General features: G+C 43.5%; 1 protein-coding gene across 1 annotated transcript in view; it reads right to left on the reverse strand.

Moving 5' to 3' along the window:
• Nucleotides 1-14,207, reverse strand: part of LOC119659011 — a 66,676-nt gene that overhangs the window by 49,455 nt on the left and 3,014 nt on the right. Inside the window, exons 2-8 of the mRNA XM_038066896.1 lie at nucleotides 13,250-13,541; nucleotides 12,843-13,085; nucleotides 12,510-12,730; nucleotides 6,038-6,329; nucleotides 5,580-5,873; nucleotides 5,308-5,528; nucleotides 23-397 (exon numbers count right to left, since the gene is read on the reverse strand). Coding sequence (XP_037922824.1) covers nucleotides 23-397; nucleotides 5,308-5,528; nucleotides 5,580-5,873; nucleotides 6,038-6,329; nucleotides 12,510-12,730; nucleotides 12,843-13,085; nucleotides 13,250-13,541 — 1,938 coding nt within the window. The remainder of the gene's footprint in view (nucleotides 1-22; nucleotides 398-5,307; nucleotides 5,529-5,579; nucleotides 5,874-6,037; nucleotides 6,330-12,509; nucleotides 12,731-12,842; nucleotides 13,086-13,249; nucleotides 13,542-14,207) is intronic.

Here is a 14,207-nt window from a genome sequence, read left to right on the forward strand (position 1 = left end):
TCCTGGGTCTCAATCCACTTACCTGAAATTACTAGCTTGGCACTTATTATAGTACCACCGCAAATGTGTTCGGCTCCTTGGTCACCTCTTCGATATATAGTTGCATACCAAGGGACTTGGGAAATGCTAACGGAAATAGATCGGAGCGCGCGATATTGTTCTGCAGTCTTTTGGCCACAAATTGGCACACAACTGTATGAATGATAATCCCATTCTCCGCTGGTATCACAGATAAGAGTGTCACGCACTGATCGGTCCGGTTTTTTATACCCTCTTGCACATGTAACCATAGCTATTGTCCCAGGACGAATCGGGCCCTCGCAAGAAACTCTGGTCCTATTGATTGCACAAGTAACGTGGAATGTGATGCCCTCAATTACGGTATTCGGGCACGTTTCTGTTGGAGTAGGAAAAATGATAGTGTAATAGATAATAATTGTAATACTAAGTAAACTAAGTTTAAACTTCATCATAGTAATGGGCTTCTCGGCGATAACAGTCATTCTTACTGGAATGACCAGGTAGCCGACGAGACGAATTTCGGTACTGCCGCACTCTCGATGAATCATCCAACCCAAAGGATGTGTCCGTGAGGAACTGGGTAATTTGGTATTTGCTCCTCCCATGGTTCCACTCAAGCCACACCCTAATATTGAGAATTAGTCTGTGCGTTCACCGACTTTTCGTAGACGCATCCCACCTGCGTTGCCAGAGATTTTTCGATACTAATCTGGCCGTACTCTTGTGTTCTGTGTGCCGTCAGTACATCTTCCTTGGTACACTCATTTATTTCGTCACAATGTCGACAGGGATCATGCCTACCACCACTAGTACTGCCTCATTTGATAGGGTTCTTGAAGCACTGAAAATCTTCAAAGCCATTGATCGTTAAACCGAATTTACCCGCTTCCGTCTCTGAAAGTTTGCGAGCACCTCTGCCCACACAGGTAACGAGGAAAGCAGAATGGATAGCACCACTCTGGCTAGAGGCAACTTCCGACAGCGTTTCGGCCCGCGAATATTCGGCAACGTTTTTGCAAAAGCCACAGTGGCATGCATATTTTAGATGTTCCCTAAAGATCAATTTGGCGTCAATTATCACTTGTAGCTAGTTGACATCCGCCGGCCGTACATCCACTGATTTCCATTTTCACAATATTATTCATCTTGCGGTGCATTATTAAGACTGCTTCCATTTTCGCGTCCGCCAAAGTCATCCTTTTCCTAGCCATCTCTTTACCACTCTCACCGTTTCCGCCGCGTAGACCTCCACATCCTCTGGATGCTTAGGTGTAACGACCACACCTCTGGGACGGGAAGGGTAAGCACCCCATTATAAATATTCTACAACAGGGGACCCAGTAGTGATGCCTGCTCTGACAATGTACTCATCGAGACCCTCATGCGTCCCGCATCAGAGAGTCCCCTCTGAGAGATAATTTTCAACCAAATTTGCTAAATACCCGGGAACACCTATGCCAACCAACGAACCTTTAATTCTCTTCCAGTTGGTCGAGTTGAAAGTGTTTTTGATATCTAGTGCCAATACGACACAGCGGCCGCGAGAAACTTATCACCTTTTGCCAAATTCACGCCTGCTTCATGCTTCTTGTGTCCATCGTAAAGTGGTAATGCCGATAGCTAAACTAGCGCTCCGATAAGCCATTGCTGCTTTCGTTGATGGGGAGGAGTCTGCTATAAATGACTCTCTTCATCATTTTCCCAATTGTATCCAGCAACTAGATCGGAAGACATAATCCGGGTGGCTTGGTAAGTTTGGGAAGCAACACCAACTTTTGCTTTCTCCACTGGGCGAGGAATATTCCTTCTTTTAGGTACGCCTCGAAAGTGTTAGCGAGAAAATCGGACCTAGTCTTCACTGCCAGCGTCAAACCTCTGTTAGGGATTCCATCCACACCTAGGGGCTTGTTGTCGCCGATCCTGCCGCACATTTCCAACAGCGCCTCTGCGGTTATTAGAGGTATTGTGTCCTCGTTGAGCTGGACAACAGTTTGCCTTCCGTTATTTTCATGGCGAGGAAACAGAGTGGCAACAATCTTTTTCAGGAGGCGCGGGTGGGTCATCTCAAGGGTTTATATCGACATGGTCGCACACTTGTCTGAACCAGTTCTTTTCACTCCACCGAAAGGCTTTTTTTAAGCGGCCACGCAATTGCCTTCGTGCCTCCTCTTGACCATCGCTATCGGGTTTACCCCCAAACCTCTCGTAAAGCCTCCTTACCCGGAAACACGCGGCTCCCAAACTTACGCTGACTTTTTCTATGACCGGGGATATCTCGGGCGCGCCACAAAAAACGTATCTCTTCAGAAACGCTCTGAATATAGTCTTCATTCCACACTCCAAACAACTCTACTGGCTAAAGTGGCGGCCATGTATGTCAGGTCCACTGTAGATGCGAGGCCCCTTGTCCTGAAAGTGTATGAGGCGTCCAACCTTGCGAACGTTTTGAGCAGAACATGTCCTCTCACCTCGGTACAAAACGGGGATGTCTGGAGTTCCTTATTAAGGCAGGCCTAGACCGGATACCGGTTGTTGCGCCGTTGATGATGATGATGTCCTCTCACATTTGTTATCGGGCTGCCCCATTCACATTAAAATCGCCTGCTATGATTATCGGCCAAATTTAAAACCGGAACGCTCAGCGTCTACTCATACTCGGCAAGTGTAGCGCTGGTAGATGCGAACTCCTTCCGCTTTTGCTCTAATGAACCCTTCATCCGGATACTCCATTACTTCCTGGAGGACTTGTTCTCCACCAACCCATGACACTGCTTGATCCGTTTGGTCTTTGATCCAAACGCCACCAGCGTGATTTCGATATGGCTCATTAGTTATGGCCTCTTTGTGAGTCCTGCGTCGCCTATGGTTGAGGTTGATTTGATCATCTACAATTTGTTTTGGGAGCTCTTTTGTATTCCGGGCAGTGTCTGTGATGTGCCAATAGTCCGTCCCCTCCTTTCCTTTGTACAGTAAGCAATTTGGGTCATGGTGTATGCCTTCGCAATGTGACCGAAGCCAAGGCATATTAAGCATCACTTCAGTGTCATCAGCTCCCTAAGCCGATACATAACGCAGCCTATTTATGCTTTAACTCTTCTGAGAATGTTAGGGTATGAGTCTTCACCTCGTTTGGAGATGATAATCACCTCCGGTCTTACCTTACTCCGATTCTTTCTTTTTCTATATGCCACCTTTCTCCAAGTTTCCACATCCACCTTGAGAGATCCACTCCTTTTGTCCGAAGTCGCGGTAACGTGAGTTTCGACGGCTTATCGTGTTCGGCGTTTTTGAGAGTTGAGCCCTTTTTTCTTTTCGGGGTTTGATGGCCCGTTGATCCGTTCAATTGTTCGTTCGGCCTGTTCCCTGGTTTCTCCTATTTTGTACTTTAAATAGGCGTTACTTGTGTCCTCTGGCCCACTTTTTCTCTCTCCTTTTGAGCCTGGCTGTACGCCAAAGGAATGCCTTATATCATGACCCTTATATTTTAACGAATATTCCGACGCTCGTTTATGAATTCATAGCGCTCCATGAACTTTTTACCCAGTGCGATAAAGTCTGCTTCCCATTGGCCGCTGCCTCCAACATTGTATATTCCCACTACACACTGCCAACTGTCGGCTGCGAAGCGTGGACTCTAACGCAGGCGTTAAAGTGTTCTATGTGGGCCGGTAAAAGATGGAGCTGACTCTGTTGTACTAGCTTGATGACGAGCCAGCAGCATCGGTGGTGGTAAAACTACGAAAATTGCAGTGACACGATCAGGAAGAATGGACGGACGACAAGCGAATACCTAACAGGGTATTCAAAGGCATACCTGAAGGACGCCGCCCAGTGGGAAGGCCACGCAAACGGTGAGAGGACTGAGTGAACGAGGCCAGTGAAAAACTTCTGAAATTTTCCAACTAGAGGATGCAATCGAGAGATCGAGATGGTTGGAGAAAGTCTATCCTGAAGAGCAAGAGCCCATTTAGCTTGTCGCCCTATCGAAGAAAAAGAAACTGAGTGCTGTCTGCGGAAGAACAGCCCTGAGGGTGTAATCTGTCTTCAAAACTGTCTCAGAAGATGCTCCATTCGTCATCTCGAGAATGATGCTGATCGATATTATCCTGGTAAATGAGATGACGAAGATATACAACATCAGGTCCATATCTTTTTTATCGCAGATGAACAGCACGGAAGAGGAAAAATCTGTAAATAGATGGCAGGAGCATTGAGAATGCTCGGGAAAGGGTCGGTGGACACCCATGTTCATTCATGGAATGGTTTAGGAAACGACACGGTGAGATTAATTATAATCTTGCCCAGTTTCTCACGGGACATGTAGACGATATCCTACATGTCCCGTGAGAAACTGGGCAAGATTATAATTAATCTCACCGTGTCATCAGTACCTGTACAAATTTAAACTGGATATCTCACCAGATTGTCCAAACTGCAATGGAATCCCGGACCCAGAGCACGTATTCTTCCACGGTCCAAGATTTGTGGAAGAAACGAGGAACCTAGAGGAGATTCTAGGGAGAGGCGCTGATATAAAAAAATCTGGTGAATACTGCGGAAGGGAGAGGAGACGAGAAAGGTGCAGTTACGTACCCTGAGGCGAATCGAGCCCAATCTAAAGTGAGCTGACTCCACCCCATGATCTAATATCTTATGGGGATTCCGCGGAGCATGGGGGAAGTCGTGGCGGTTTTAATGGGTTTTAAATCCGGCACAATGGGGTGATCAGGCCAGTGTCTTTTGAAGATTTCCACCTCTTCAAAAATAGAGAGACAGACATCGAATCTATTTTTTTTTTGTTTTACACAAAACCTTAGAAAGTATTAAGATTCACACCTAAAGGAAGCAGACACTTGAGTGTCCAGTCTAGAATCCTCGTGAAACGTTTGGATTCGCCTTGAACACTTGACCTGGAACTATCCTCCAGAGTATACTGAATAACTCCTCCCTTTGCGTACATACTTCGTTGCTATTTCTGAATAGGTGTCATACACTCCCTGATTTTGTAAACAGCGCAGTACACCCTGAAAAATGCTTGGTCCACCCAGTTCCTCAGTTCATATTCTTTTGCAAATTTTTGAAGGAGGACTTCCGTGGACTTATGAATGAATATAGCTGTCAGCTTATATTCTGTAAAGGTTTTGCTTAATACCACTTAATTGTACTGGAACATTAGTGGAGAAAAAATGAAAGAGACCCATGATGAATTCATCCCATTAAATCAGGCGAGATATTCGACTTTCTCTTTTGTCATCACTTTTATCATTCAAAGGCAAATACACTTACTTAAACATTCCGGTGGACCATATACCCATGAGCCTTTAAAACATAAATTGTCTGCTGGACCGAATAAAGTGTAACCACTTTTGCATTTGTATTTTACGGGGGACAGGTCATTTATAAGATCTCCATTTTTAAGATCGAGTGATGTATCATTTTCGGCTGTGATGATCATATTCGGTCCAAGTACCACTCGACATGAACCAACTTCTGTTGATCGCGCCGATCTGAAACAATATCTATGTAAGATTTCTTTTTGTCATGTATCCTGGTCTTACCTTAGTCTTGACGATGTGGTATCCGAAGGTAGAGGTAGATTGACATTCGTTTCAATTCTTTCACCGCAAATGTCCTTCGCTTCATCAGATCCGTCATGGCACTCGTTGATCCCGTTGCATTTAGCACTACCCCTAACACAAGCTCCGTATGCGCACTTGAAGGAAAACATAGGACAGTCGTCAGTCTTGCATGTTTTCAGAGTCTCGTCAGACCCGTCTGCGCAATTTTTTCGACCATCGCAATGTTCATTTAACCATATGCAGTCCCCAGAATCACATTGAAAGTAATTTTCTCTGTAAAAATTTGAAATAAATTAATATTCATTTGGCTCCTATGGACCCTTACATGCAAATGATATAAACTGTCAAAACTGGAATCAGAATTTTGAAAATAGGAAGATTTCATTTGCATGTTTGGAGTCGTTCCAGGGTAAAAATTGCTGGGATGAGATATTTACGGACACTTTTTACCGAATCTACCAGATCCAGTGCCGCAAAGTAGTACAGATTCGTCGGAATTATCAGCACAATTTTTTATTCCATTGCATTTTGAAGTGCCACTGATGCATGCTCCATAGGCACATTTGAATGAATATTCTGGACAAGTGGTTTCTAGACAAAATTCAGCACTTTCATCACTTCCATCCCCACAATTTACAACTCCATCACATTTTTCGTCAGATGGAATACATTCTCCACTTTTGCATTGCCATTCAAGGCTCAGACACGGGCTGTTTTCGGCAGAGGTTTCTGGAAAAAGATTTAATAATAAGAACTTCTTTCAGTTAGACTAATTTTCTACCTAATATTAATTATCGGTATTTAATTTTGGATGGTTTTAGTATGACAATCATCTCAAGACTAGTGAATGTTCGGCTCACACGTAATACGCTGTAGAAGAGCAATGGGAATATTACTTTAGTTCCTTGAAAACATCATTATCCCACATTCGAAGAAGCGAATTGGCTTGGGAGCGGCTTGTGGCAACCTCCATAGCAGTACCTTGCAGTGGTATCACAATTTTGCCATGAAAGTTCCTTGCTAAACTTGGCAGCAATTCTTTTAATAGAAAGTTACGGGGGGTTTGCGTAGACAAGGGCCAATATTTATCGACTTCAGCAGCAAAAATCTAACCGCAAGCTTCGACATGGAAAATATAGAAAGTGACGAGCATCATCCGGTAAGTATCTCAGACGGATTCGACCTCCTTTTGTATAGAGAAGGTACTAGAAGATCTAAATGGACTACTCCCACGACGATACTCAATCGATGCTATCCTATATACGCTGGACACCCTCAACACGTTTGTTCAGTATGCCAAGCTTACTGTTCACAGTGCTATCTAATGTTCCTGCCCAAGCAGAACGCGATCACTAAACCGAATTTGGACAGTGTTGTTTTCCCTACGGGGAACATTCTGTCTTTGAGTCCATCAGGTTCAATTTGATCATTCGTAGCCATGATTTAATGGCACGAATGGTTGCACCTTCATCCTCCGTCCTCAAACGTTTTGCGTTCGGCAAAATCAATCAATGTCGTCTCCTTGGAGAAGGGGGACGACCAAATCAGTCGGTGGGGAATACCTGCTGTCACAATGTATTCTTTCGATCCGTTTCAATTCCGAAAAACCTCTCCGAAAAGGAACTCTCGATCGACCGAGCTAAGAAGCCAGGAACACGCAATCTAACTAAGGCAGTTGCAGTTGGTCAAATTGAAGGCATTCCTAGCGTCTAACGTCACGACCGCAGAACATATACCAACGGCCAACGTTTTCCAAGCCAAACCTCCGCCCATACTGCCCTCTCCGATAAACCGCCCGCAGCCGACGCTCTTCTCTTTAAGTACGTCCACAGACCTCTCGTAGTTCATCCTCGGCAGCTCTGAGTACCAGACGCGCTGTTGTCGCGGAGCAAGCAAGTTGTGTGTCGAACGCACGCAATTGCGAATTGCTTTGACCACGACATCGAAAAACAATTTTTGAAAACGAAAATTGTTTTTCGATATCAGTGGAGAAACAGAGTCAGTGGAGAAAAGTCAAGAGGAGACGACAACAACACATTAGTATTACGAAACTTTTAAGCGGTGTGAGAAATAAATTTGATTAAAAAAAATATTTACTTAGAAATATATACGATACACTGTTGAGCAATTGGTCCAGATCTACTTTCCTCTTGGCTGCGATGAAAGGATTGGAAATAATTATTTTAAACAAGAGCCACGGGCACGTCACCAAACGTGATTTTCACCATTTGTTTCGAAGTACAACTGTCTATAGCGCTTGCTTTTCTATATGGTCTTTTGAAGGTTACTTCGAAGATGTCAACATTTTCCCTTTAGCTCCTCGTGCTGCAACTTCCCCCGTGCTCTTTGGCAAAGTCACCTCGCTCCCAAAAAGGATGATTTCAACGCTGATATTCTATAGTTCCACCAGTACTTTGGTTACATGCTGTGATGAAAACGCCACTGTGCGCCTAGGTTACACGCTAACAGAGCTGGCTCACCTTTGTTGTTCACTCCGAGTCGTAAGTTCCTTCTAGAGCCGCCAGGAATTTCGCTTCCTCGCAAACCTCAATTAATCTGCCAGGGCGCCTATCGTTTCCTGCGTCGAGAAAGATAAGCTAATCACTATAAGCATAGTGTTCACTAACCCACATACCGAGACCAACCCTCTCGACAACGAGGTTTGAGGTATGTCAGATCGATGATCGAGCCTAACCCTCTACCTCGGAAAATGGCACGCATCCAAGGGTGGCCAGTAGAATGCTCAGGTCCACAAAGGTTTGAAGTAGGATTTGGCCCCTTTTGTTCGTCACCCAGTTATCCCATTTGTAATGACGAAAGTGTGATTAGGTATGGTCCAAAAGACCATCCTAGCAACCGGAGACGACCAAGAGGGGAGACCTAACCCAAAAACCTAAAAATATGGCGAAATTGACCGTGGTTCGATGGTTCAGTCGCAAATGTTGAAGCTCCATCGAAATGTTCCGTCGTCACGTGCTTGCTTGCATGCCTTTATGCTATTTAGGATCGGAAATGTAGGGGGGCCTTTGAACACTTCGATCCCTCCCGTATCATTATGCGAAAATCCACAGGCCCTTGCTTTATATTTTGGTAGATGTTCTGTCTTTCCTTCCGAAACCCAGGCAGCTCTTTTTTACATTCTGCTAGTAAAAACCCCTATTTTGGTTTGCTTCCTTCTAAAGTCGCCTTTTGCTTCAGCAAGACGAAGGGACGCACTTGAAGAGAGTTCTAGTAACAGACGATCTGAATACCTTTCCAAAGCTATTGCTTCACTGAAGCAGCCAAATCAGATAATCTTATAACCAATACTAAGGTTGAACTGCTACTTCGTATAAAAAGTGCCTGGAATAAACAAGGAGTGAAGTTTGAAGTTGTGCCCAATTATATGATTTGTTATTGGCAACGGAAAGGGGGTCCCGATTTTCAAAGATTATAGTATTCGTCCTTAAGAAAGAAATAGTATTGCTTAACTTTCAAAAGTTTACCAGTGATGGGTATTCTTAGGAAAAGACAAGCCGTCGTTAATTTTGGCTTAGGAACATCACGAACTATACTGAGGATAGACTCAATCGTTATCCTACAAGTTCTGAGCACGTTGAATTGCTCATCCGAACCAACAAATCTGTAAACTCATCTGGCAATTGGCACCAAGGCATCACCTGTGTCATACATAAAGAGAGGAATATCACGCAGTGCAGCAATTATAGTGGTATCACATTTCTGAGCACCATCTATAAGATATCCGTTATCTTGCTAAGTCGGATAGCGCAATGTGCCTAGAACAAAATCAGCCCAGACCAAAAAGGCTTCACTGCAGTCAAATCAGCAACACGTCAGATTTTCTCTTTGCAAGAAGCGATGGAAAAACTGATGGAATATGGCAGTTGGACCGTCTTCTCATTGTCTTTAAGGCCTTCTATGATGAAGCGAAGTATATGGTGGTAGCGTCAACACCAAAAAACAAACAAGTAACAGCATAATATGGCACTGGCGAAACTACATCTTTGAGAACGTTGGTAATTGGCTCTGGCCACCTACCTTTAGATGTCTTCCTTTCGTTTTTTTTTACCTGCGGTAAAGGAGAAATGGACTTGACATTATATATGTTCGTGATCTTATCAGCCAAGATGGCAATCGGCCACATCCCAGAGATGACGCATGCCGCTTGGTGATGGGGACCACTTCCTTTTCTTCCTCCGCAAGTGCCAACCCGGCGCCACCTAACAAAGCCTTGTCAGTACTGATGGCTTCACATCAGTATAACTTAGCATCTTTGAGATGCTTTGCAACTAAAATCAGTACTATGTCGGCGTTGGAACCTACCACCGTGGCCTCTTCCGGGGGGCCTAATAAGGAGCCTTGTAACATACCTACGAAGATACCAGAAATCCATTCTTGAAAGTAGCTAGTCACAATAGAAACGAGATGAATGAGAACACCAATTGTTGCCAGGGATTTTTTTATACGGCTCCAGTTGGCTGAGTTGAAAGCATTCTTCCCATCGAGTGCCACCCCCACCCAATATTTGCTGCTACTACCTTTGCCATGAATTACATTTTCAGTCAAGGCAGTAACCAACTTGACGACAATAATGCTTGATTTGGCCTCCTACTGTCCATCTAAAAGGCCTCCTTGGCTCTCGGAAGCTAGGGGGCACCTATTATAGATTACCCATCCATGCTGCAGGAAATAAATAAATATAGACATGCACGTTCTTAACATGTCCAGGCTAGGTTTCACGGCGGACTTAAGGACCCTATTCGATATTCAGTCCATGCCTACGATTTTTTCTCAATATTGTGCTGCTGATTTCCAACAACTCATCTTTGGTTATTGCAGAAATTGAAGTCACACTTAGGGACCTCAGAAATGTATCAGCGCCCCAGTGTCGCTGGGGGGAAAAACGCCGAATAATTTTCAACAAAAAGGTAGACTTCTATGTCGTCCCATCACAATTTTATAGGCGCTCTTTCACGGATTTGCATCCGCCTCCAAACAGTGCTCCTTAAAACATTCCCTTTTACTTCGCTAGATGGCCAGCTTTTTTGTGAATTTTTATGTGCTTTCTTATATGCATCCATATGCTTGGTCGATCCTACCTACACCTCCTAGCATGGACACGTCTCGTTCTATAGAGATGTATTTTATAACATGGAAATGCCTTTCAGCTTTGGAAAGTAGCCCCAGTCAAACGTTCAGGAAGGTTTCCTCATCCAATGCTCTTATAGACCAGTCCAATGTCCTTCTCGGCGCTGGGTATGTTTCTTCCCTGACATGGAGCTCCCTCCATAGTTCGAAGATAACAACCTGGTAATCGCTGTGCGTATAGCCTTCGCTAACGTGCCAGGACATACCACGTACCAATGCAGGATTGACAAAGACTGGGCCATAACTTATCCAGACCACTCTTTCCGAAAGGTGTTTACGTTACCTTCATTGGCCACAACTATATATAACTGTGCAAAAGCCTCTAATAGACTTCGACCTAGTCCGTTTTTCTCTTTGCTTCCCCGTTCCAGGACTCGCGCATTAAATCACCACTAATTATTGATTTTCACCCCTTCTCTCGCCAAAGGAATCCTTGGATTCCATCTTTGAATTAGAGTCTGTTTGCCCGTAGAATTTAAATAGAAATTTAAGTAATTGTCTTCTGACGGAAAGACACGCCTGTCTCCAATCCACTGAAACATCTTTGAAGCACAAATTATTAGATCAGTTGCTTCACTTCTCTTTGCCCTTTGCACTCTAATGGTTTCTGTCCTCTAGGATGGTATTTGCTACTTCGCCAAAAAACGTGTTAGCGTTCGTATCATAGCCTGTGGACAGCTACAAGATCCCTTAGTTCTTGCGTCGATTGAGGATACAGAGAATCATAGAGTACCTTTATCGTTGTTCATCTTGCCAGTGTATTGTAAAATGATCTCAACTTCGTCCTGCGTACAGAATTGCCTAACAAATTTAATATCAGGACACAGGCTCCCAATTTTATTAATGTGCAACCTTGAAAATCTTAGCCTTCATTACTGATCTTATGCCACACATTTTTTAAACCGAACCCATGACAATCCTGTAACCTCGTCAGTTTTGCTGTCAGTGTAAAGGAAAATAAATTTGATCGATTTTTATATTTTTGGATGTAAGCGTAGTCTTGGATGTGATAAAAAATAATGGGAAAGCATGCTGACCCCACTTAGTTCACCAGCTTCCCCCTCACAATCTACAGTGAAAAAGTTCGTCCCTTTGAGATTGATTTCTTTGAGTTGCATTTAGTGGAACAGCAATGTTCGTGTTCTCTTTCTCGAGCAAATAACCTTCTCCGGTTTGTGGTATCCGATCGGCGCAGATCTGATCCAACGTTTGGAAAAGTGAATCAAAATATGTGACTCCGAAACCTTCCACATCGGTAAATCTATTGTCCATAGCGATCGTGAACGTTGCTCTCCGGAACCTGGGTTCCATGTCCGAGTTCTGTTCCCCACGTATGCAACCAGAAGTTGCAGTTGAAGTTGTCTCCTGGAGTCACTATAAAGCAGTCTCATCAGGGTATTCCAAATAAAGCCGTCCACTCCGAATAGCTTACTGAATAGATTCGATATCTGTGACTTCTTATCACTTAGAGTGCAGTTAACCATAGCCCATAGTCTTAGGCACCAGGTTCCGGTTCTTTGGGTAGTACCTTGGAATTAGTGCTACTTTTGTAGGTTTTCTAAAAACGAAGCTCAGGGGAACCCACGAATGAATATTAGGATCATTTTCAATTTTTCTTTTGTTAAAATTTTTGTTTAATATCAGTAGAATATCCTTGCGCATCAATTAAGAAAAGGGAGACAAAATCAATCATCATGACGGGATTACCTTTTTCTTTTATCAAGACTTCAATCACTAGAAGAAATTCGCAAAAACACTTACTGATGCATTTCGGTGGAGGATATGCCCACGAGCCTCTAAAACATACATTATCCTTCCGACCCAATAAAGAGTAACCTCTATTACATGTGTATATAATGCTCGACACGTCATTTACAAAATCACCTTCATTAATTGGTAGCGATTGATTCATTTTGAGCGCTATGATCATATTCGATCCAAGTGTCACTCGACATGAACCTGGTTCTCCTGACAGTGGCGACCTAAAACAGGAGAGAAAGGAAAGAGAAGAATTTTAATTTTTTCTCTTCCAATTAGAGAACAATGGATTTTACAACCCTGAAGCTTCTTCTTTCTCCTACATGTAGGTCTTACCCTATTTTTGATCCGCAAAGGTCCTTCGCTTCATCAGATCCGTCATGACATTCGTTGATCCCATTACATTTGAATCTACCGCTAATACACGCTCCGTATGCGCACTTGAAGGAGAACTTAGGACAGTCGACAGTCTTGCATGATTTCAGAGTTTCGTCAGAGCCATCCGCGCAATTTTTTCGACCGTCACAATGTTCATCTGACGATATACAGTCCCCGGAATCACATTGAAAGTAATTTTCTCTGTGAAAATTTGAAATAAATTAATATTCATTTGGCTCCTATGGACCCTAACATGCAAAAGATATAAACTGTCAAAATTGGAATCAGAATTCTGAAAATAGGAAGATTTCATTTGCATGTTTGGAGTCGCTCCAGGGTAAAAATTGCTGCGATGGGATATTTACGGACACTTTTTGCCGAATCTACCAGATCCAGTGCCGCAAAGTAGTACAGATTCGTCGGAATTATCAGCACAATTTTTTATTCCATTGCATTTTGAAGTGCCACTGATGCATGCTCCATAGGCACATTTGAATGAATATTCTGGACAAAAGGTTTCTAGACAAAATTCAGCACTTTCATCGCTTCCATCTCCACAATTTACAACTCCATCACATTTTGCGTCAAGTGGAATACATTGTCCACTTTTGCATTGCCATTCAAGGCTCATACACGCACTGTTTTCGGCAGAGGTTCCTAAAAAGGAATAATGAGAATGTCATTGTTTCAATTAGACTAATTATCCACCTTATAGTATTATAATTATTGGTATTTGACTTTGGAATGGTTTTAGTATGACAATCATCTCAAAACCACTGAAAGTTTGCTCACATAAGAGCAATGGGAATATCACTTTAGTCCCTGGAAGACATCATTATCCCACATTCGAAGAAACGAATTGGCTTGGGAGTGGCTTGTGGCAACCTCCAGAGCAGTACCTTCCAGTGACATCACAATTTTATTATGAAACATCCTTGCTAAACTTCGCGAGAATGTTGTTAATAGAAATTTACTAGAGGCCTGCGTGGCGGAGTGATTGACAAAGCTCAAGGCTTATCTATTTTTGTCTTTATCAGTAGAAACCTAGCCGAAAGCGTTATTTGCTTCCCCATTGGAAGGTGCGCAAAGTCACGACCATCATCCGGTGGACAGGAACTACCTAGTCCACGGTTATCTCATTCGCATTCGCCCTCCTACTTTGGTAGAGGCAAGGTGCTAGAAGATTCAAATGGACCTTTCCCGCCATGACACTCACTTATTCACTTACGCTACCATCCTATATACGCTGGACACCCTCAACGAGATTGCCCAGTATGCCAAGCTCGCCTATTTATAATTCACAGTGCTGACTAGGGTTACTGC

This window comes from Hermetia illucens, chromosome 6, assembly GCF_905115235.1.
Source record: "Hermetia illucens chromosome 6, iHerIll2.2.curated.20191125, whole genome shotgun sequence".
Lineage (NCBI taxonomy): Eukaryota > Metazoa > Arthropoda > Insecta > Diptera > Stratiomyidae > Hermetia > Hermetia illucens.